We start from the raw sequence: 25,925 nt of genomic DNA, 5'->3' as shown, positions 1-25,925 counted from the left end.
GGGTGAGTGGCGTTGCATGTGTGAGTGGCGTTGCGTGGATGAGTGGCGTTGCGTGGATGAGTGGCGTTGCGTGGATGAGTGGGGTTGCTTAGATGAGTGGTGTTGCGTGGATGAGTGGGGTTGCGTGGATGAGTGGGGTTGCGTGTGTGAGTGGTGTTGCTTGGGTGAGTGGCGTTGCGTGGGTGAGTGTGGTGTTGCGTGGATGATAGTGGGCTTGCGTGGGTGTGAGTGGCGTTGCGTGTCTGTAAGTGTTGCTGTGTGGGTGAAAGTGGCACAGAGCCTTTGATGTGGCCTGGCGCAGGAGAAATGCTGCTGCTGCTAATTAAATACAAGAGCGGCCGGGAAGCGGCCAGGAAACACAAGTACGGCCGGCCACATAATTAGGGGAGGAGAAGCCGCACAGCACACGCTGGGAGAAGCCCTTTGATGTGCTGTGCGGCCGCGATGCGCGCTCTGTGCTGGGGGAGGGCCATTAGCCTGAACTCGCGGCAAGATCAAACGAAGGGTGGGAGGGAAATTGAGGAACAGGAACAGATGGCCATGAAAGTGTATGGGCCAAAAGCGCGTGCCTGTACGTGCACTCGAAGAAAACGCCACGAAAAAAAGCGGTGGTTTGACAATCAGTTCGAGCACTTGAATTCCCGCCATTTCCCATTCCTTCGGAATGGTAAAGGACGAGACCTAAAAAAGTAATCTGGAGAATGTATTTCCCCCATTTGACTTCTAATGAACGAGAGTTATTTTCAGGTGGGAAACAACCAAAATAAAGCCATTTAGGCTTTAAAATCTCTTTTGCTATGAATATTGTCCGAGTACAGGATCTTGTTGCACTAGTCTTAAGAATGAAATAAACCATCACTCCCCTTAAGATGGTCGCCTTGTTAAAGTCTTTACTTCAGTCCTTCTTCCGTTTCTCCTTCAAGCGCGTGCCCAACCGTCTCCATGGTTACGTGCAGCTCTCGCGATCATTGCCGCTGAGCTTTCGGACTGGTGACAGGCGCTGACCCAGCCTTGTGAAGATGGCGGGTGTAAACTTTGCTGCTCCGGCGGCTGTGAGACCAGGGTGACACTCACCAGCCGGAGCCGAAGCGAGGAGGGGCGCTCTGGAGCCATGGAGCACATTCTGACGCCCAAGGTGAGCGCGGCGTGCGCCCTGGGGGAGGGGGTGTGACCGGAGGGGGAGCTGTCAGTGTCTTAGTATGATTTACTCATTCTAACGTGGAGTGAGAAGAGAAGTTCCTCAACTGTCAGATTCGGCGTTTTTTACTCGAGAGAGTGAAAGAGAAGTGCTGCCGAGGGGTGGGAGGAGGCTGGTGTATCACTGTGCTGGTCGGGGTTGGAAGCCTAGGTAAGTTCACGTCAAGTAGGTATACCCTGAACCGGGTAGTCGAGAAGACCCGGAGAGTACACAAGTGGGTGATCCCGACCGAGGAAACTCCTCAGCAGTCTCGTTCGAGTGGATCTTCTCGAACTAGCAATAAGGTAAAAATGTGGTCCTGAAAAGGGATCGTATGGAAATCATGAACAAGTGAAAACACGTCCTGGACCACAGAGAGGGAACCCCCTGATCCTGGGACGGAGGGGTTATCCCTAAGCATAGAGGGAGTGTGAGTTTGGCTTGGGGTGTGGGTGATTAGAGAGGCAAAAGGATCCCACCCATGGAGAGCGGCGTGCCTTCTGGCTAGAAAGCGAGATCAGGAAATACTGGGCTAAGAGTTAGCAGGGGAGAATGTCCCAACTAAGAATAAACAAACATTTGCAATGCAATATGTCTCGCATTACTGACAGTTTGAGCTATTGGCGTTGCTTTATTACTTGCAAAAGCAATAGCTCAAACTTTCAGTAATGCGATACCTATTGCATTGCAAATGCTTGTTTATTTTTAGGAATTAAAAGGACTATCAGAGCATGGATAAACAAATCACTATCTCCAACACAGGGAATCGAAAAAATTACAAGATAATTTAAACAGTGCACAAGTCTTCAAGTGTTTGTTAATATTTTGAAATTGGACAGCTTCCACTGACCATTAGAAACTATTATGTGGTACAAACTACAGTCCAGTGCGTACTGCTTGAAAGCAAGAGGGGTGATTTTGTTTCTGCTCTCTTGCACACGAAACACTGTTTTCTATTTATTAGCTGGCACTCTCTCCAGGGGTGCAGACTTCCTCAGGAACACACGCTTTCCATTTGTGTGTGCAACCCTGATGTATGTGGGGGAAACACCCATTACAACGACTTTCTTTTCACGCGCTGCCACCGCAACACAACTTTAACATCGCAGGAGGCTTTACATCGCATGCTTTTAGAACGCATGCTACAACTGCGCATTGACTTTTACATCGCTAGCAATGGCAACGTGTGTGCAAGATGATGGACTATGACAGGGTGCACGATGATGAAAGGGTGGATGGATGAAGGATGGATGAATGAAAAATGGATGTATGGATGGATAAAAGGTTGCATGGATGAATGATTAATGCGTGAAAAGGTGGGTGAATGAATGAATGATGGATGGATGGATAAAAGGTTGCATGGATGATGGATGGATGGATGTGTGAAAATGTGTGGATGAATGATGGATGGAAGGGTGGAGGATGGATGAATGATGGGTGGATGGATGTGTGAACAGGTGGGTGGATGAATGATGGATGGATGGGTGGAGGATGGATGTATGGATGAATGATGGATGGATGTGTGAAAAAGTGGGTGGATGAATGATGGGTGGATGGATGGATGGAAGGGTGGCTTTATGAAAGATGGATGTATGGATGGAAGGATGAAATCGTGGATGGATGGAGGATGTATGGATGGATAACAGGATGCATGGATGAATGATGGATGGATGGATGTGTGAAAAGGTGGGTGAATGAATGATGGATGCATGGATGGATGGATGGTGGATGGATGAAGAATGTATGAATGGAAGGATGAAAGGGTGGATGGTTGAAGGATGGATGGATGTGTGAAAAGGTGGGTGGATGAATGATGGGTGGATGGATGGAAGGGTGGATGGGTGAAGGATAGATGGATAAAAGGTTGCATGGATGAATAATGGATGGTAGGATGGATGTGTGAAAAGGTGTGTGGATGAATGATGGGTGGATGGATGGATGGAAGGATGATAGGGTGGATGGATGTATGGATGGAACGAAGAAAGGGTGGGTGGATGAATGATGGATGGATGGATGTGTGAAAATGTGGGTGGATGAATGATGGGTGGATGGATGGATGGATGAAAGGGTGGGTGGATATGGATGAAAGGGTGGATGTTTGATAGATGGACAGATGGACAGATGAAAGGGTGGGTGATGGATGGATAGATAAATGGGTGGATGGATGAAAGATGGATGTATGGATGGATAAAAGGTTGCATGGATGAATGATGGATGTGTGAAAAGATGGGTGGAGGAATGATGAGTGGATGGATGTATGGATGGAAGGGTGGATGGGTGAAGGATGGATGGAAGGATGAAAGGGTGGATGGATGAAGGGTGGGTGGATGTATGGATGGAAGGGTGGGTGGATGGATGGATGAAAGGGTGGGTGGATATGGATGAAAGGGTAGACGGATATGGATGAAAGGGTAGACGGAAGAAGGATGGACGGATGAAAGGGCGGGTGAATGGATGGATGAAAGGGTGGATGGATGAAGGATGGACGGATGGATGGGTGAAAGGGTGTGTGGGTGAATGATTAGTGTTTTTTAAGCCTTGAGACAGTTTTATCATGACTACATTTCACACGGCTACTTGTGGCTTCAAGCCTAATTCGGCTATTTAAGTTTTCCAGTTTGTAAACAGTTGCACTTGACGTGCTTTGATGGGAAATAAAAACACCCGTTTCTATTGCAATGCATGCTGTGGGTCTTTGGCATGAAATCGCAACTATTAGAACAATCCCGGTAGGCAGAATGTTTATATGCTATTGAGCGCAGGAATCCTTAGTACACCAAGCGAGATGGTGTATAAAACCATCCTGAAGCAGAGTTAATGCTGCGTTTGCATATTTTGTGCGAATGGTGTCATCCAACCCCAGCAGCACGCATGCATTACACCCCACTGTTTGTGCGCATGCATTACAACCCACTGTTTGTGCGCATAAGTTTACGTTTAAAAGTTTAAGTTTAAAATTTGTATAGCGCACTACTCACCCAGAGGGTCTCAAGGCGCTTGAGGGAGGGGGTACTTTACTTATCGAATATCCAAGTTTTAAGTTGTTTTCTGAAGGAGAGGTGGTTCTGTGTAAGGCGGAGGTGGGTGGGGAGAGAATTCCAGGTCTTGGTCGCTAAGTAGGAGAAGGATCTTCCCCCCCATGGTGGATCTTTGGATCCGAGGAATTGCGGCGAGGGCTTGATTGGCCGATCGTAGTTGGCGGGTGGGGGTGTAAAAGGACAGGCGTATGTTGAGGAATTCTGGTCCTAAGTCATAGAGAGCATTGTGTGCGTGGGTGAGGAGGCGGAACGTTATTCTCTTGTTGACGGGGAGCCAGTGGAGGTCTTTCAGGTGACCGGAAATGTGAGCTTGGCGGGGGATGTCTAGGATGAGTCTGGCCGAGGCGTTTTGGATGCGTTGGAGTTTTTTCTGTAGTTTGGCTGTGGTTCCGGCGTAAAGGGTGTTTCCGTAGTCCAGTCGGCTTGTGACCAGAGCATGGGTGACCGTCTTTCTTGTTTCGATGGGGATCCAACGGAAGATTTTTTGAGCATACGTAGGATGTTGAAGCAAGATGATGAGACGGCGTTGACTTGTCTGGTCATTGAGAGGGAGGAGTCCAGGATGAAGCCCAGGTTGCGTGCGTGGTCTGTCGGTATGGGTGCGGTTCCCAGGGCCGGAGGCCACCATGAGTCGTCCCAGGCGGAGGGGGATGATCCTAAGATGAGGACTTCCGTTTTGTCCGAGTTCAGTTTTAAACGGCTGTTCTTCATCCTTTCGGCTACTTCTTTCATCCCTTCATGTAGGTTGGTTTTGGCGGTGTATGGGTCTTTGGTGAGGGAGAGGATCAACTGGGTGTCGTCTGCGTAGGAGATGATGTTGAGGTTGTGTTGGCGCGCGATGGATGCGAGGGGACTCATGTATACGTTGAAGTGGGTGGGACTCCGTGATGATCCTTGTGGTACGCCGCAGGTGACTTCGGTGGCCTCTGATCTGAAAGGGGGGAGGCGGACTCTCTGCTTTCTTCCGGCGAGGAACGAGATGATCCAGTCCAGTGCTTTTCCTTGTATTCCGACGTTGCTGAGGCGTTGTATAAGGGTGCTGTGACAGACTGTGTCGAAGGCTGCGGAGAGGTCAAGTAGGATGAGGGCAGCTGTTTCTCCGTTGTCCAGTAGAATTCGAATGTCGTCAGTTGCTGCGATGAGGGCGGTCTCGGTGCTGTGTTTGGCTCTGAAGCCGGACTGAGAAGGGTCGAGGGCTTTGTTGGATTCGAGGAAGGCGGTGAGCTGATTGTTGACGGCTTTTTCGATTACTTTTGCAGGGAATGGGAGGAGCGAAATGGGGCGGTAGTTCTTAAGTTCAGTGGGGTCTGCTGTGGGTTTCTTCAGGAGGGCGCTGAGTTCGGCATGTTTCCAGCTTTCCGCATGCATTACAACCCACTGTTTGTGCGCATGCATTACAACCCACTGTTTGAGACCCTACTTGCCACAGGTTAGGTTTGACTACCTCTCACGCCTTGGAAACGCACATGTGGTGAAAAGCGCATACTATAAGGAAGCGCGACCCTGGTGTAGCAAGGAAGATTTACTTAGCCTCTGGGTGAGGGCTATATGGCATTGATCCTGTGCGTCTCAGAATCACATTGATCCGGCTGTCCCCCGACCCTCCTTCAGACCGGAGGAAACACAACCCCCCCGGGCCCCCTTGTTCAATGCAAGTATCACAATCTGCGCCCGCTCAGGCCAAGCGCCGCGGACAGAGAAAGGCAGAATCAAAACAAAGAAAGGCAGAATCCTAGCACCCAACAGAGCAACCTGGAGCAATATCGGAATGAATATGATCAGCTTATAACGAATGTTGGTTTCACGGACACTAAAAACACAAGCGAATTACTTCGAGATTTGCACCCGGACCAGTTCTTACTGTGGCTCCTTGCTGCTAAATGCCGGTGGCGCGCTTTGTTATGACGTGCGATTTGGCAGTCTGCGATGTTATGTACTTGCCAATAGTAAACAACGCATTGGCGTTGCAGCAAAGTGAAAATTGCCGATGTTGTGGTTTCTGCGATGTATTATACTCGTGGTAAAAGCACACGGTGGAATGGTGCGCGATGTAGGAACATACATTCGCATGTGGCTGTTGTCACCCACATTTGCCAAGAGGTGGCACTAGACTGCACAGTGTGCAACTTGCTGTCTGTCAATTGACTCATGTGACACCAAGGGCAGCTGGAAACAATTCCACAGTCAAAATATAAGGTGATGTGATGAAGGAGCCGGCTCTTCCACCTCGTCATCCTCAAATTCACCTTGGACTAGTAGGTTTGAACTAGTAACAACAGGACAGTTCCCCAGGGTCAGTAGGTTTCATTTCTCCCGGAACTTGCTGTAGAATTTGAAGATCAGACATACGGATGTGTTGTCCATGCACATATAGGGGTCGCTGCAGAGCCCCGAAGTTAATTTGGTCATGAGCAGCAGGCTTTGGGTGCGAGCCGTAGCCAGAGGCCAAGCCCTGCATTCAATGCAGCTATATGGATAGCTTTGTGGGCTCCAGATTGGAAGAATTTTACTCATGAGAAAATTCATTTATGAGTGTAAATTCTCATTTTGTGAATCCATAACGTAAATTTACGTTCATCAGTTCAACTGTACACCTAAGTAATCCCCAGGAAAGCAAATCACTTTGAGAATTGGCCCTTTATTCCTGTCGACAGGCTTTGAGATTGCCCTGGTACACATACAGTACCTCTCTTTACCCTGTAAACAATGTATTACTGATCCATGTAGCCCAGATCACCCTGTCTTTAAAGGTTTGCACTTCCTCTTTGGGCTCCAGCCAACAGCATCCCCACAAGCCGTCTTTACCCCTAGTCAACCGATCCCTTGTCCTCACCCTAAATCCCACCCTAGCACAGCTGATGCCCTGCAGATGTATTGCTACCTTTACTTGTAGAGCACACCATGGCTTTGTAGCTTGCATTGTGTTATAAATGTACATACACACACACACTACTTCGACTGTGTTGTAACAGTTTAGCTGGTAGTAGCCTCTTACGATTAGCTTGCATAGGCAGATACAAACACGCTGTACTGCCCTGCAAATTGAAAAACAAATGTGCTTCCTATTGGTACATCGCATTGAATAATTGTGTCTGCTCTTGTGTTGTGCCCCTGAACAAGTGGACATCTGGACAGCCGGACCCTCTGGAGATGGTCCTGCTGGCTTGTGAATTATACTCATGTCCTCTGCTCAACGGGGCATTCGCTGAGCAGGTTCCTGTTGTGGGCGGCGGGACAAGGTTAGAGCAGAGCAACGCAGCCGCAGCAGCTGACGGATGCACCCCTTTTAACTCCTGGATGCTGGAATGCCTCCCTGTGCGGGTTGCAATCCTCACCTGGCTGCGACATGCAGATGACTAAACGAGCTTACAAGATGCAGCCCTTGTGCAATCCTCATTTTTCTGCTGTGTGGGTAAAACACCGGAGCTTTGAGTGGATTATTCAACAGAGAAGTGAGGGTCTGTCCGTTGATACGAGTCCAACCCTCGCAGATCTAATTAAGAACTAGTGGTGCGCGCGCACCACAGAGGAGTGGGGGTAGGGAGCGCGGCAGCGAGGCGAACACGTGCTGCTGCGCGTGCTAGCCATTGTCAGAAATGGGCGTTACAAAGGCGGGACATGCGCCCGCCTTTGCCCAATCGCATGCCTTTTTAAAAAAAAACTCGCGAAAGCCAGTGCCTGACGGCCAAAGCCTGATCAGACGCACAAGCCTGTGGTCAGCTTTCAAAACCGCATACAAAAGGGCTCTTGCTGCGCGAGCAGTGCTGCGCACTGCAACTCAGGCGCAAGCCTTAAAAATGCTTAAGCTGTTGCGTCAAGAAGTTTCAATTCTATTAAGGACGAAGCGAGGATTATACTTGGAGCCTCTTGGTCCCTTTACTGGTGCACTGGGAGTCATCAAAGAAACCGGACAAGTGGTTACAGTGCTCTTATTTATAAGGGCGGATGCGCTCTGATTGGTGGGTTGGTCCCAGGGGGATGCCATGTTTTATGGGTAATGTAGACAAAATACGTGTTTTTTTGTTTTTTTTGTTTTTACAGGCTGCTTTAATAAAACGGTGAAGAAAGAGAAGCATAATCCAAAACCTCTGGTCCTGAAATAGATTAGGGATGTCCTCACCTGGGTGTAAGCTAACTAAGAAGGGTACTATTTTGGCCATTCAAAGTGTGTGCGTTGGAGCAATCATGAAAAGACGGAAGAATTTGTAATGGGCGGGGGTGTACCTCTTGTGACAATGCGAGGCTGAGAAAGGCTCAGAATAGTAAGACAGTTATTTTGAGTGGATATCTCACCAAGGAGAGAATAATTTTAACATTAAGATATACGATTCTGATAGAGTGATTATCTGCGATTACAAAGGAAAATCCATTTCAGACCAGTGTGCCAGAATCGTGTATTTGAATAAGAGTGAGGGGGTTGGAGATGGCCATATAAAGGGAAGTGAGGTCTGGGCAGTATCTGTTAATCAGATATGATGAGAGCCTGAAGTGTTAAGAGAGATTACAAACAGGATGGGTGTGATGGGCAGGTGTTCACCAGAAGAAATCTGATGGCATAATCTCAGTAGGAAATGTTTAATAGAAAATAGTTACCAGGATGATTACAATACAAACTGTAGCTCTGGAAGTACCTGATCATGGGGCGCAAACGCATTACCAGAAAGAGGCCGGGCCTATTTGGAACTTGCATCATCAGACATTGGGCTGTGGTGTGTTGCTATGTTAGTTAAATATTTGTAAAGTGCACATTTTCAGGAGTTAGGGCCCTGACGCTGATTACTGTGATGGGCGTATCAGTGCTAATATGAGATAAGGAAAGGACCAGCTTTACATTTTTTTGTATAAGGTTTGGTTGCTGAAGGTGGAGCCAAGTTCGAGAAGGTGTATGTTCAGCGATCGGTGACTTGATTTCATAAGAGGCTGCCTGTGGGTGCTGTAGAGAATATTGCAACTTTCATCAGTGGAGTGATGGAGTTTACCAGTTCTTCACTAGAGACCTAATGTGGGAATGTAGCAACAATAAAAAATATGCAGCAACTATTAAATGCGATCCAGAGAAATGGTATCCGCTAATAAAACGCCATCAGTCCCTGTATAGATGGTATATCGTTTTCTCTTAACTCTATTGTCGAAATGGATGAGCCACTGAAAGATTGAGCTAGATTCCTGGGTCAGCTCGCACTCCTCTTGGAACCTCGGCCCAAAGCAAGCTGAGCTTTTCTGGAAGGTCATGTTGCCTAATGGCTACGCCTGCCGACTATGTAACTTGGGGAACCAGGTTCGAATTCTGGCCTCGGCATCCTGTGACTCCCGGCAAATTTCTCTGTGCCGAAAGAAAATTGTGTAATCTTTGATGTCACAGATACCGATTGAGTGGCTGAATTGCACTGCTTGAAACTGGAAAATTTGTTGCTCAAACCCCGCTAATTTTCTTGACCAAATTGTATGATCCTACACAAATACTTAATTTCACAGAGCCTCCTTTTTTTTTGTTCGTTACTGTATATGAGAGCACTTTCAGATCTGTTATTTCAGGATGTGCACTGTACAAAAACCGCTCTTGTCTTCGAATTATAGCCTATAATTTTGCTAATAATCTAGGCCACATACAAGGGTCACATGACAATTGATTTACCTCTTAGTTCACAAAAAGAATTGTCAAAAGGGACATATTTCCCAGTTTCTGTTTAAAAATTCCTATTTAATGAATCTCAATGCAGAGATATAATCGGATGTTAAAGAAACACACTTTTTTGTGTATTTTGAAGACTCTGTATCGTATTCTAAAATGAAGTTTGTTGTACTATTTGCATACCAAATATCTTGAAGATTTGGCTTGTGCATGGGCTCTTCAAGCCAGAGCTGAGCCTTTGCGTAACTCTGTCATGGCTCTCCCTGTTAATTTCTTGGTTTGCCCACCGCAACTTCAGTGTCATGAGGTGGCGGTCTGCAAAATTCTGTAAGGTAACCTTTTTACAGGGTTGGGGAAAAAAGTGAACTTGTAAATACCCAACAAATTTTCACAAGTGCAAGTCTACACATACATATTTGCTTGTGCTAAAATTCAGTTCACAAATATTTTCTAGGAGTACCATTTTCTGTAGACCCGCTTCACTGTGAGTGATAGCATTCAGTTATTTCATAAGAAGCATATCTGCACACAAAGTAGTTTTTAAGAGCCAGGGACTACTTTAGCAATGTGTCCTTTTTGAGACCCAAAAATATTATTGCTCTATGCAAATGTGTGTTGCAATGGTGAGAGCCTGGCAGCTCTCACACCAGTATTGCTTTACAAAAACGGTGTCAAAACAAGATACACATTTGCTAACCAGATGGCTTACCACCAATGTTAGACCTATTGGCTTTGCCAATGATTGTTTATTTTCATATTTCCCATAACTTTCTTGAAACTGCCCAGATTTTCCATTCTGAATTTGTTTTGGGAATACTAGCATGCATTAACACATTTTACTAGATGATGCTTCAAAGAAATTGAACTTAAAATGTCAGCGTAGTTTAGCGAACCGTTTTATTTTCTCGTTGCATTTTGGGGAAAATTTTATTTTGTAATTTAACACTTATCAGTCTTGCTTTCAAGTTTCCGCAAATATTTGCATCTAATTAGAGAGCATTCTAGGAGCATTATATATGTACAAAACACAAAAGAGCAGATCAAGTCAAAGAGAAGTGTGTGTCTGCAGTATCACCCGTGCAGCACCAATGGTGAGACGTGAAACACAAGTGCCCAACATGAGACTTCTTGGCGACAGGGGGCTGATAAGATTCCCATCAGACCACCCATGTGGTGGAGTTAACGTCATGTGGCAATTTAATGATCATGCCATCCCAAGTCCAACCAAAATAGTGTCGGTACGGGAAAAGATGTCACAAAGATATGATCATTGTGTGTATCCTAAAAGTGATAAGAACTAAAGAAAAGAGTGCAGTGCTCAAACAATAATATAAAATTGGCTACCCAAACTTCAAAGAATATTCTTTGAACTAGAAGTCCGAGTGTCAAGAATTAAAAACACGCTAGGTAGTAAGACTACCCTCTGGCGCTAAATAGTGTGGTCATAGTGTGGTCGACATGTTTCAGCCTTCAGGGCATCTAACCCGGCTTTCTTCAGGACCTTGTATGGCAAATCTTGCTACTGCAACTACAGACAAGACGTCATAGTAAAAGAAGGACAAACATGTACTTGAAAAGTTACATCCATATCAAAAACTTAGAATACTTAAGCGTCCACTCGCAGGGAAGTAATAAATCTTCTTCCTATCAAAAAAACCAAAGAGACAAAATGTTGAAGGCACAACAGGTACCACATTGACACCATAGTGCACACACGTGAAGACAATACAGACACACCTGCATGAATAATTTACATTCTGCATTGGAGAAAAGCATACTAGCTTAATCACATTGAGGATTTGCCTCAAAGGTGATACTAACCCAGCTTTGTGTGGGTGATGGCCTCACCTCACCCGGCAACCGCTCGGGAGTATGAGGCCCCGCTCTAAGATGTAGAAAAAGACACAGTAAGCACACAACTTTCCCATGTCCAACCAAACGTTCTACATTCAAAATCCAACAGACATATGGTAGTTGCTACTCTGCCAAGACTGTTCCCCAATACACATCAGAGCCTACAAGGTGGACATTTAGTCATGTTAGCAAGACAAAAAACAAATCCTATTGTCTACCTCAAGGTAAATCTACCTGACGTAAAGCAATTACAATAATGGCCGCTCAGTCGACCAAAATGACTTGCTACTTGATGGACTCGATTTACACAGAAATATACATAAATCTATAATGAAATACATAATGAAATACAGTGCCAACACCCCAACAAAAAAGTAATGGGGACAGGGGGCCGCATTGGCTCCCCTCTCTACGCCTAACTCGTTTGCTTACTGCTGACTAAATAGCATGGTGTGCTCAGCCAAGCTGTATTATAATCAAAAAGAGGAACAGAGCCCCAACCGTCCTACCTCTCCGTCGGTGCCTCGAAATGAAGGCAAGCGGAAGTGGAGGTGAGCTGCGGCAGGAAACTTCCTCTATACATTGGCGCCCCGAGTAGCGCACCCCGCCCCTCCCTGATGTCTCACACCGGCAGCAGATTCCAAACTGGCCTCAATCGCCATAACAGGACAAGGACACACGGAGAAGCTGCTAGTTTGTCGCGCATGCGCGGGTAGATACCAGACACTGCTCATTCGCGCATGGGCAAACAGTAATTACCGCGATCCCTGATGTTCCTGCTGAAAATAATAGTCGTTTGATATTATGACTGTCGACTCGCGGCAAAAATATATATATCTATATATCGCCCAGCTAGCTGTTAATGAAGTAGATGACTACCAAGAATAGATTTTAAAAATAAGCTTATGCTTTACATACATATGACCGTGATGGTCAAACATGTATATATCGCCCAACTAACAATTTAGCTAATGAAGTAAATGACTTTCAAAGATAAATTTGAAAGATAGGCTTTAGCTTTCCATAAATATGACCGTCATATTGGACAGATATACATTCCTAAGGGAGATATAACCCTGCTTCTGTGGATTTAGTTGGTCACAATGGATCAGTGACAATAGTGTATTAGCACTGTTACTGACAACATAAAATAGCGAGGCCACATCCTTCATAAAGAGGATTATAATATCATAAGGACTGAAACATTTTGCTCCATCGCTGATATAAGGAATAAACAGGGAGACATTAGAAGGGGAAGAGGAGTCATGGCAATTGGTTTAGAGGAAAAACTATCTCTTGACTTCAGCCAAGGGTGTTAACTATGGCACATATACCAGCCTTTTCTTCTTTGTTTTATAGAAGAAAAGGAAAAGGATTCAGGATGATGGAGAATGGGTAGCAGTAGACAGAGGGGCAACACACTTAGTTAAGTTGGATGAGCTCGGAGGGTGCAAATTATACTATATTTGCTACCTAGTTTAGTAGACCCGCAACCAAAGGCTGCACTAAATACTAAGAAACACAACAGGGTATGTGGAGGGTCAAGGGGACAGTTTAATGACCTGTCTGCTCGCTCCCCAGTCTTACAGATACAAAACACAAAAGAGCAGATCAAGTCAAAGAGAAGTGTGTGTCTGCAGTATCACCCGTGCAGCACCAATGGTGAGACGTGAAACACAAGTGCCCAACATGAGACTTCTTGGCGACAGGGGGCTGATAAGATTCCCATCAGACCACCCATGTGGTGGAGTTAACGTCATGTGGGAATTTAATGATCATGCCATCCCAAGTCCAACCAAAATAGTGTCGGTACGGGAAAAGATGTCACAAAGATATGATCATTGTGTGTATCCTAAAAGTGATAAGAACTAAAGAAAAGAGTGCAGTGCTCAAACAATAATATAAAATTGGCTACCCAAACTTCAAAGAATATTCTTTGAACTAGAAGTCCGAGTGTCAAGAATTAAAAACACGCTAGGTAGTAAGACTACCCTCTGGCGCTAAATAGTGTGGTCATAGTGTGGTCGACATGTTTCAGCCTTCAGGGCATCTAACCCGGCTTTCTTCAGGACCTTGTATGGCAAATCTTGCTACTGCAACTACAGACAAGACGTCATAGTCAAAGAAGGACAAACATGTACTTGAAAAGTTACATCCATATCAAAAACTTAGAATACTTAAGCGTCCACTCGCGGGGAAGTAATAAATCTTCTTCCTATCAAAAAAACCAAAGAGACAAAATGTTGAAGGCACAACAGGTACCACATTGACACCATAGTGCACACACGTGAAGACAATACAGACACACCTGCATGAATAATTTACATTCTGCATTGGAGAAAAGCATACTAGCTTAATCACATTGAGGATTTGCCTCAAAGGTGATACTAACCCAGCTTTGTGTGGGTGATGGCCTCACCTCACCCGGCAACCGCTCGGGAGTATGAGGCCCCGCTCTAAGATGTAGAAAAAGACACAGTAAGCACACAACTTTCCCATGTCCAACCAAACGTTCTACATTCAAAATCCAACAGACATATGGTAGTTGCTACTCTGCCAAGACTGTTCCCCAATACACATCAGAGCCTACAAGGTGGACATTTAGTCATGTTAGCAAGACAAAAAACAAATCCTATTGTCTACCTCAAGGTAAATCTACCTGACGTAAAGCAATTACAATAATGGCCGCTCAGTCGACCAAAATGACTTGCTACTTGATGGACTCGATTTACACAGAAATATACATAAATCTATAATGAAATACATAATGAAATACAGTGCCAACACCCCAACAAAAAAGTAATGGGGACAGGGGGCCGCATTGGCTCCCCTCTCTACGCCTAACTCGTTTGCTTACTGCTGACTAAATAGCATGGTGTGCTCAGCCAAGCTGTATTATAATCAAAAAGAGGAACAGAGCCCCAACCGTCCTACCTCTCCGTCGGTGCCTCGAAATGAAGGCAAGCGGAAGTGGAGGTGAGCTGCGGCAGGAAACTTCCTCTATACATTGGCGCCCCGAGTAGCGCACCCCGCCCCTCCCTGATGTCTCACACCGGCAGCAGATTCCAAACTGGCCTCAATCGCCATAACAGGACAAGGACACACGGAGAAGCTGCTAGTTTGTCGCGCATGCGCGGGTAGATACCAGACACTGCTCATTCGCTCATGGGCAAACAGTAATTACCGCGATCCCTGATGTTCCTGCTGAAAATAATAGTCGTTTGATATTATGACTGTCGACTCGCGGCAAAAATATATATATCTATATATCGCCCAGCTAGCTGTTAATGAAGTAGATGACTACCAAGAATAGATTTTAAAAATAAGCTTATGCTTTACATACATATGACCGTGATGGTCAAACATGTATATATCGCCCAACTAACAATTTAGCTAATGAAGTAAATGACTTTCAAAGATAAATTTGAAAGATAGGCTTTAGCTTTCCATAAATATGACCGTCATATTGGACAGATATACATTCCTAAGGGAGATATCGGGTTAGATGCCCTGAAGGCTGAAACATGTCGACCACACTATGACCACACTATTTAGCGCCAGAGGGTAGTCTTACTACCTAGCGTGTTTTTAATTCTTGACACTCGGACTTCTAGTTCAAAGAATATTCTTTGAAGTTTGGGTAGCCAATTTTATATTATTGTTTGAGCACTGCACTCTTTTCTTTAGTTCTTATCACTTTTAGGATACACACAATGATCATATCTTTGTGACATCTTTTCCCGTACCGACACTATTTTGGTTGGACTTGGGATGGCATGATCATTAAATTCCCACATGACGTTAACTCCACCACATGGGTGGTCTGATGGGAATCTTATCAGCCCCCTGTCGCCAAGAAGTCTCATGTTGGGCACTTGTGTTTCACGTCTCACCATTGGTGCTGCACGGGTGATACTGCAGACACACACTTCTCTTTGACTTGATCTGCTCTTTTGTGTTTTGTATCTGTAAGACTGGGGAGCGAGCAGACAGGTCATTAAACTGTCCCCTTGACCCTCCACATACCCTGTTGTGTTTCTTAGTATTTAGTGCAGCCTTTGGTTGTGGGTCTACTAAACTAGGTAGCAAATATAGTATAATTTGCACCCTCCGAGCTCATCCAACTTAACTAAGTGTGTTGCCCCTCTGTCTACTGCTACCCATTCTCCATCATCCTGAATCCTTTTCCTTTTCTTCTATAAAACAAAGAAGAAAAGGCTGGTATATGTGCCATAGTTAACACCCTTGGCTGAAGTCAAGAGATAGTTTTTCCTCTAAACCAATTGCCATGACTCCTCTTCCCCTTCTAATGTCTCCCTGTTTATTCCTTATATCAGCGATGGAGCAAAATGTTTCAGTCCTTATGATATTATAATCCTCTTTATGAAGGATGTGGCCTCGCTATTTTATGTTGTCAGTAACAGTGCTAATACACTATTGTCACTGATCCATTGTGACCAACTAAATCCACAGAAGCAGGGTTATATCTCCCTTAGGAATGTATATCTGTCCAATATGACGGTCATATTTATGGAAAGCTAAAGCCTATCTTTCAAATTTATCTTTGAAAGTCATTTACTTCATTAGCTAAATTGTTAGTTGGGCGATATATACATGTTTGACCATCACGGTCATATGTATGTAAAGCATAAGCTTATTTTTAAAATCTATTCTTGGTAGTCATCTACTTCATTAACAGCTAGCTGGGCGATATATAGATATATATATTTTTGCCGCGAGTCGACAGTCATAATATCAAACGACTATTATTTTCAGCAGGAACATCAGGGATCGCGGTAATTACTGTTTGCCCATGCGCGAATGAGCAGTGTCTGGTATCTACCCGCGCATGCGCGACAAACTAGCAGCTTCTCCGTGTGTCCTTGTCCTGTTATGGCGATTGAGGCCAGTTTGGAATCTGCTGCCGGTGTGAGACATCAGGGAGGGGCGGGGTGCGCTACTCGGGGCGCCAATGTATAGAGGAAGTTTCCTGCCGCAGCTCACCTCCACTTCCGCTTGCCTTCATTTCGAGGCACCGACGGAGAGGTAGGACGGTTGGGGCTCTGTTCCTCTTTTTGATTATAATACAGCTTGGCTGAGCACACCATGCTATTTAGTCAGCAGTAAGCAAACGAGTTAGGCGTAGAGAGGGGAGCCAATGCGGCCCCCTGTCCCCATTACTTTTTTGTTGGGGTGTTGGCACTGTATTTCATTATGTATTTCATTATAGATTTATGTATATTTCTGTGTAAATCGAGTCCATCAAGTAGCAAGTCATTTTGGTCGACTGAGCGGCCATTATTGTAATTGCTTTACGTCAGGTAGATTTACCTTGAGGTAGACAATAGGATTTGTTTTTTGTCTTGCTAACATGACTAAATGTCCACCTTGTAGGCTCTGATGTGTATTGGGGAACAGTCTTGGCAGAGTAGCAACTACCATATGTCTGTTGGATTTTGAATGTAGAACGTTTGGTTGGACATGGGAAAGTTGTGTGCTTACTGTGTCTTTTTCTACATCTTAGAGCGGGGCCTCATACTCCCGAGCGGTTGCCGGGTGAGGTGAGGCCATCACCCACACAAAGCTGGGTTAGTATCACCTTTGAGGCAAATCCTCAATGTGATTAAGCTAGTATGCTTTTCTCCAATGCAGAATGTAAATTATTCATGCAGGTGTGTCTGTATTGTCTTCACGTGTGTGCACTATGGTGTCAATGTGGTACCTGTTGTGCCTTCAACATTTTGTCTCTTTGGTTTTTTTGATAGGAAGAAGATTTATTATTTCCCCGCGAGTGGACGCTTAAGTATTCTAAGTTTTTGATATGGATGTAACTTTTCAAGTACATGTTTGTCCTTCTTTTACTATGACGTCTTGTCTGTAGTTGCAGTAGCAAGATTTGCCATACAAGGTCCTGAAGAAAGCCGGGTTAGATGCCCTGAAGGCTGAAACATGTCGACCACACTATGACCACACTATTTAGCGCCAGAGGGTAGTCTTACTACCTAGCGTGTTTTTAATTCTTGACACTCGGACTTCTAGTTCAAAGAATATTCTTTGAAGTTTGGGTAGCCAATTTTATATTATTGTTTGAGCACTGCACTCTTTTCTTTAGTTCTTATCACTTTTAGGATACACACAATGATCATATCTTTGTGACATCTTTTCCCGTACCTATATTTACAAAAGAAGGGAGGAGGTGATCCAAATCGATCCAGGAGAGCGTGGTTACCACTCACATGGAGTGGAAGGTCCAGCCTTAGTCAAGGCCCTCAGTCAAAGTTATGCAAACAAAGTTGACGAGGCTGTTCCTAACGGGGGCGGGGAAGTAGGGAAGGGGGTGCGGGGTTGGGTTATACAGATATCCTGGTCAAGGAGACAGTGGTGGTAAAAAGGTATTGACCTCCCACTGGGTATCCATTATGTTGGACATGTTGGCCTCACACACCCTTGCAGGTGTCATGCTTCATCATCGGCGGTTGCTCCTCGTCGGGTAGGCGGTGCAATTCCCAACGGGCTCACCTCATAGAGGGGCTCTTTGTCGGAGATCTTTTGAGTCCAACTGCCTATTGGTGAAGTGCGGGTATGGGGCCAGTAGGTTTAGTAGACAGCAATGTGTGGTTAAAATGTAGCATAGGGTACCTGAGACTATTTTATTCGGGCGGTCCCTAGTTACAGTTAAAAACGTGTATCTAGACTAGAATAGCTAGAAAATGATGTTTCTTTATTCTAGACTAGGCTAGAGATTGGAGAGGTTGGTCGACATGTTTCTCGCTATGTACAGTGACTGCGATTCATCAGGACCTATTATTTGTTGTCTACCTTAGGAATTGCCTAAATCAATAGTGTTGAATTATTAAACAGCATATGGGTAGAAGTATTACCTCACTGGTGATAAGTCCTTGCCTGGAGTAGGGGACAAAAAGAGGTTATAAGAGAAAGTGACATCAAAACCGTGACCAGGTGTGGATATCAAGGCATGCTCTATCGTGTAATTGCGTGCCAGGTATATATCCCTTTTCAGAACTGGACCACATATCATGCTTGGTGTGGAGCAGTGTGGAAATACACATCATGTAACATACAGGTATGTGGCTGCATGCTCGTGGATCATGTGTTTAAAAACAATAAAAACATTAATACAGCAGTATTCAAGTTGTTGTGATTAAAAGCAGATATTCTCAACTTACCTAAAGGTCAAGAATTAACTGCCTCATCAAAACTCGGCGGGTAGTATAGCGCGTGAGCATGCCTCTGTCATAGGAGGCTAGGAAGTGGAAGTTAAAAATGAGGACTGGTACATCAAGGTATTCAAACGTGATTGTACGTAGTGTTTAAGTCTCTTTTTAGTATATTCATCATAGATCTATCTGCAGATAGGGAGCCCTCTGTTACAACTATATGTGGGGTGCCCTAGAATCATATTATTCCAGAGTCAATTGCCCAACCTACAGTGTAAAGGAAACTGAGCTTGGTATAGAACGCTCAGACCACGGAGTCCCAAGATCATATCAGAAAAGGGGCACATGCCCGTTTATGGACTCGTCGCCTTAGTAATAGCGCTGTCCGCATGATGTGCACAGATACGCTAATTCATGGCTCTCTGGCGAGCGTCATGTTGTGTATTCTGGTACAATGGCTCGGGTCAGGACTATGAGACAGAATGCCTCAGACAACTGGGAGACAGACGCTATTACACCCCAATTCCATCAGATCCAACGGAACGCCTTAGAGGCACCATTGTGAGTCTAATTGAGGAAGCTGAAAGTGAAGAATGGATAAGTAAAAAGGAGGCTGAGTTCCTGGTTAAGAAGGAACCACGTACCCCATACTTTTACATACTTCCAAAAATCCACAAGGGAACCGTCCCTACACCTGGACGCCCCATAGTATCGGGCATAGACTCAGTATTAGAGCCCCTATCCCAGTTCTGTGACCACTTTCTGCAACCGCTGGTCAAACAAATACCATCTTACATACAGGACACAACCGATGTCCTACGCACCCTTGAGAACTTTCAGGGCAACGGACAGACAGATGGTCAGATCAACTTCCTTATCTGCTTTTAATCACAACAACTTGAATACTGCTGTATTAATGTTTTTATTGTTTTTAAACACATGATCCACGAGCATGCAGCCACATACCTGTATGTTACATGATTTGTATTTCCACACTGCTCCACACCAAGCATGATATGTGGTCCAGTTCTGAAAAGGGATATATACCTGGCACGCAATTACACGATAGAGCATGCCTTGATATCCACACCTGGTCACGGTTTTGATGTCACTTTCTCTTATAACCTCTTTTTGTCCCCTACTCCAGGCAAGGACTTATCACCAGTGAGGTAATACTTCTACCCATATGCTGTTTAATAATTCAACACTATTGATTTAGGCAATTCCTAAGGTAGACAACAAATAATAGGTCCTGATGAATCGCAGTCACTGTACATAGCGAGAAACATGTCGACCAACCTCTCCAATCTCTAGCCTAGTCTAGAATAAAGAAACATCATTTTCTAGCTATTCTAGTCTAGATACACGTTTTTAACTGTAACTAGGGACCGCCCGAATAAAATAGTCTCAGGTACCCTATGCTACATTTTAACCACACATTGCTGTCTACTAAACCTACTGGCCCCATACCCGCACTTCACCAATAGGCAGTTGGACTCAAAAGATCTCCGACAAAGAGCCCCTCTATGAGGTGAGCCCGTTGGGAATTGCACCGCCTACCCGACGAGGAGCAACCGCCGATGATGAAGCATGACACCTGCAAGGGTGTGTGAGGCCAACATGTCCAACATAATGGATACCCAGTGGGAGGTCAATACCTTTTTACCACCACTGTCTCCTTGACCAGGATATCTGTATAACCCAACCCCGCACCCCCTTCCCTACTTCCCCGCCCCCGTTAGGAACAGCCTCGTCAACTTTGTTTGCATATCTTTTCCCGTACCGACACTATTTTGGTTGGACTTGGGATGGCATGATCATTAAATTCCCACATGACGTTAACTCCACCACATGGGTGGTCTGATGGGAATCTTATCAGCCCCCTGTCGCCAAGAAGTCTCATGTTGGGCACTTGTGTTTCACGTCTCACCATTGGTGCTGCACGGGTGATACTGCAGACACACACTTCTCTTTGACTTGATCTGCTCTTTTGTGTTTTGTATCTGTAAGACTGGGGAGCGAGCAGACAGGTCATTAAACTGTCCCCTTGACCCTCCACATACCCTGTTGTGTTTCTTAGTATTTAGTGCAGCCTTTGGTTGCGGGTCTACTAAACTAGGTAGCAAATATAGTATAATTTGCACCCTCCGAGCTCATCCAACTTAACTAAGTGTGTTGCCCCTCTGTCTACTGCTACCCATTCTCCATCATCCTGAATCCTTTTCCTTTTCTTCTATAAAACAAAGAAGAAAAGGCTGGTATATGTGCCATAGTTAACACCCTTGGCTGAAGTCAAGAGATAGTTTTTCCTCTAAACCAATTGCCATGACTCCTCTTCCCCTTCTAATGTCTCCCTGTTTATTCCTTATATCAGCGATGGAGCAAAATGTTTCAGTCCTTATGATATTATAATCCTCTTTATGAAGGATGTGGCCTCGCTATTTTATGTTGTCAGTAACAGTGCTAATACACTATTGTCACTGATCCATTGTGACCAACTAAATCCACAGAAGCAGGGTTATATCTCCCTTAGGAATGTATATCTGTCCAATATGACGGTCATATTTATGGAAAGCTAAAGCCTATCTTTCAAATTTATCTTTGAAAGTCATTTACTTCATTAGCTAAATTGTTAGTTGGGCGATATATACATGTTTGACCATCACGGTCATATGTATGTAAAGCATAAGCTTATTTTTAAAATCTATTCTTGGTAGTCATCTACTTCATTAACAGCTAGCTGGGCGATATATAGATATATATATTTTTGCCGCGAGTCGACAGTCATAATATCAAACGACTATTATTTTCAGCAGGAACATCAGGGATCGCGGTAATTACTGTTTGCCCATGCGCGAATGAGCAGTGTCTGGTATCTACCCGCGCATGCGCGACAAACTAGCAGCTTCTCCGTGTGTCCTTGTCCTGTTATGGCGATTGAGGCCAGTTTGGAATCTGCTGCCGGTGTGAGACATCAGGGAGGGGCGGGGTGCGCTACTCGGGGCGCCAATGTATAGAGGAAGTTTCCTGCCGCAGCTCACCTCCACTTCCGCTTGCCTTCATTTCGAGGCACCGACGGAGAGGTAGGACGGTTGGGGCTCTGTTCCTCTTTTTGATTATAATACAGCTTGGCTGAGCACACCATGCTATTTAGTCAGCAGTAAGCAAACGAGTTAGGCGTAGAGAGGGGAGCCAATGCGGCCCCCTGTCCCCATTACTTTTTTGTTGGGGTGTTGGCACTGTATTTCATTATGTATTTCATTATAGATTTATGTATATTTCTGTGTAAATCGAGTCCATCAAGTAGCAAGTCATTTTGGTCGACTGAGCGGCCATTATTGTAATTGCTTTACGTCAGGTAGATTTACCTTGAGGTAGACAATAGGATTTGTTTTTTGTCTTGCTAACATGACTAAATGTCCACCTTGTAGGCTCTGATGTGGATTGGGGAACAGTCTTGGCAGAGTAGCAACTACCATATGTCTGTTGGATTTTGAATGTAGAACGTTTGGTTGGACATGGGAAAGTTGTGTGCTTACTGTGTCTTTTTCTACATCTTAGAGCGGGGCCTCATACTCCCGAGCGGTTGCCGGGTGAGGTGAGGCCATCACCCACACAAAGCTGGGTTAGTATCACCTTTGAGGCAAATCCTCAATGTGATTAAGCTAGTATGCTTTTCTCCAATGCAGAATGTAAATTATTCATGCAGGTGTGTCTGTATTGTCTTCACGTGTGTGCACTATGGTGTCAATGTGGTACCTGTGGTGCCTTCAACATTTTGTCTCTTTGGTTTTTTTGATAGGAAGAAGATTTATTACTTCCCCGCGAGTGGACGCTTAAGTATTCTAAGTTTTTGATATGGATGTAACTTTTCAAGTACATGTTTGTCCTTCTTTTACTATGACGTCTTGTCTGTAGTTGCAGTAGCAAGATTTGCCATACAAGGTCCTGAAGAAAGCCGGGTTAGATGCCCTGAAGGCTGAAACATGTCGACCACACTATGACCACACTATTTAGCGCCAGAGGGTAGTCTTACTACCTAGCGTGTTTTTAATTCTTGACACTCGGACTTCTAGTTCAAAGAATATTCTTTGAAGTTTGGGTAGCCAATTTTATATTATTGTTTGAGCACTGCACTCTTTTCTTTAGTTCTTATCACTTTTAGGATACACACAATGATCATATCTTTGTGACATCTTTTCCCGTACCGACACTATTTTGGTTGGACTTGGGATGGCATGATCATTAAATTCCCACATGACGTTAACTCCACCACATGGGTGGTCTGATGGGAATCTTATCAGCCCCCTGTCGCCAAGAAGTCTCATGTTGGGCACTTGTGTTTCACGTCTCACCATTGGTGCTGCACGGGTGATACTGCAGACACACACTTCTCTTTGACTTGATCTGCTCTTTTGTGTTTTGTATCTGTAAGACTGGGGAGCGAGCAGACAGGTCATTAAACTGTCCCCTTGACCCTCCACATACCCTGTTGTGTTTCTTAGTATTTAGTGCAGCCTTTGGTTGCGGGTCTACTAAACTAGGTAGCAAATATAGTATAATTTGCACCCTCCGAGCTCATCCAACTTAACTAAGTGTGTTGCCCCTCTGTCTACTGCTACCCATTCTCCATCATCCTGAATCCTTTTCCTTTTCTTCTATAAAACAAAGAAGAAAAGGCTGGTATATGTGCCATAGTTAACACCCTTGGCTGAAGTCAAGAGATAGTTTTTCCTCTAAACCAATTGCCATGACTCCTCTTCCCCTTCTAATGTCTCCCTGTTTATTCCTTATATCAGCGATGGAGCAAAATGTTTCAGTCCTTATGATATTATAATCCTCTTTATGAAGGATGTGGCCTCGCTATTTTATGTTGTCAGTAACAGTGCTAATACACTATTGTCACTGATCCATTGTGACCAACTAAATCCACAGAAGCAGGGTTATATCTCCCTTAGGAATGTATATCTGTCCAATATGACGGTCATATTTATGGAAAGCTAAAGCCTATCTTTCAAATTTATCTTTGAAAGTCATTTACTTCATTAGCTAAATTGTTAGTTGGGCGATATATACATGTTTGACCATCACGGTCATATGTATGTAAAGCATAAGCTTATTTTTAAAATCTATTCTTGGTAGTCATCTACTTCATTAACAGCTAGCTGGGCGATATATAGATATATATATTTTTGCCGCGAGTCGACAGTCATAATATCAAACGACTATTATTTTCAGCAGGAACATCAGGGATCGCGGTAATTACTGTTTGCCCATGCGCGAATGAGCAGTGTCTGGTATCTACCCGCGCATGCGCGACAAACTAGCAGCTTCTCCGTGTGTCCTTGTCCTGTTATGGCGATTGAGGCCAGTTTGGAATCTGCTGCCGGTGTGAGACATCAGGGAGGGGCGGGGTGCGCTACTCGGGGCGCCAATGTATAGAGGAAGTTTCCTGCCGCAGCTCACCTCCACTTCCGCTTGCCTTCATTTCGAGGCACCGACGGAGAGGTAGGACGGTTGGGGCTCTGTTCCTCTTTTTGATTATAATACAGCTTGGCTGAGCACACCATGCTATTTAGTCAGCAGTAAGCAAACGAGTTAGGCGTAGAGAGGGGAGCCAATGCGGCCCCCTGTCCCCATTACTTTTTTGTTGGGGTGTTGGCACTGTATTTCATTATGTATTTCATTATAGATTTATGTATATTTCTGTGTAAATCGAGTCCATCAAGTAGCAAGTCATTTTGGTCGACTGAGCGGCCATTATTGTAATTGCTTTACGTCAGGTAGATTTACCTTGAGGTAGACAATAGGATTTGTTTTTTGTCTTGCTAACATGACTAAATGTCCACCTTGTAGGCTCTGATGTGTATTGGGGAACAGTCTTGGCAGAGTAGCAACTACCATATGTCTGTTGGATTTTGAATGTAGAACGTTTGGTTGGACATGGGAAAGTTGTGTGCTTACTGTGTCTTTTTCTACATCTTAGAGCGGGGCCTCATACTCCCGAGCGGTTGCCGGGTGAGGTGAGGCCATCACCCACACAAAGCTGGGTTAGTATCACCTTTGAGGCAAATCCTCAATGTGATTAAGCTAGTATGCTTTTCTCCAATGCAGAATGTAAATTATTCATGCAGGTGTGTCTGTATTGTCTTCACGTGTGTGCACTATGGTGTCAATGTGGTACCTGTTGTGCCTTCAACATTTTGTCTCTTTGGTTTTTTTGATAGGAAGAAGATTTATTACTTCCCCGCGAGTGGACGCTTAAGTATTCTAAGTTTTTGATATGGATGTAACTTTTCAAGTACATGTTTGTCCTTCTTTTACTATGACGTCTTGTCTGTAGTTGCAGTAGCAAGATTTGCCATACAAGGTCCTGAAGAAAGCCGGGTTAGATGCCCTGAAGGCTGAAACATGTCGACCACACTATGACCACACTATTTAGCGCCAGAGGGTAGTCTTACTACCTAGCGTGTTTTTAATTCTTGACACTCGGACTTCTAGTTCAAAGAATATTCTTTGAAGTTTGGGTAGCCAATTTTATATTATTGTTTGAGCACTGCACTCTTTTCTTTAGTTCTTATCACTTTTAGGATACACACAATGATCATATCTTTGTGACATCTTTTCCCGTACCGACACTATTTTGGTTGGACTTGGGATGGCATGATCATTAAATTCCCACATGACGTTAACTCCACCACATGGGTGGTCTGATGGGAATCTTATCAGCCCCCTGTCGCCAAGAAGTCTCATGTTGGGCACTTGTGTTTCACGTCTCACCATTGGTGCTGCACGGGTGATACTGCAGACACACACTTCTCTTTGACTTGATCTGCTCTTTTGTGTTTTGTATCTGTAAGACTGGGGAGCGAGCAGACAGGTCATTAAACTGTCCCCTTGACCCTCCACATACCCTGTTGTGTTTCTTAGCATTATATATGTAGCCTTGTATTGGTAAACTTTGAAAACTTGTGTACACATTTTTAGACTGGGGCCAGTCAGCAGTGCAGTCGAAGCTAACAACATTTCGTTTGAGCATTCCCCCT

The 25,925-nt window shown here is 44.6% G+C and overlaps 1 protein-coding gene across 3 annotated transcripts in view; it reads left to right on the top strand.

Annotated features, from left to right (window-relative positions):
• Positions 1 to 967: 967 nt before the first annotated feature.
• The window catches only part of MTMR8 (myotubularin related protein 8), a 511,753-nt gene continuing 486,795 nt past the window's right edge, over positions 968 to 25,925 (top strand). For 2 of the 3 annotated variants that reach the window (XM_078640110.1, XM_078640108.1), the window contains exon 1: positions 976 to 1,135. In XM_078640110.1, coding sequence (XP_078496236.1) covers positions 1,112 to 1,135 — 24 coding nt within the window. In that variant the 5' untranslated portion in view covers positions 976 to 1,111. Of the gene's footprint in view, positions 1,136 to 25,925 lie in introns of all 3 variants that reach the window. The other variant, XM_078640107.1, reaches the window with a different exon arrangement.

Source organism: Lissotriton helveticus, chromosome 4_2, assembly GCF_964261635.1.
Source record: "Lissotriton helveticus chromosome 4_2, aLisHel1.1, whole genome shotgun sequence".
NCBI lineage: Eukaryota > Metazoa > Chordata > Amphibia > Caudata > Salamandridae > Lissotriton > Lissotriton helveticus.
This window is presented reverse-complemented; position numbering and strand designations above follow the sequence as displayed.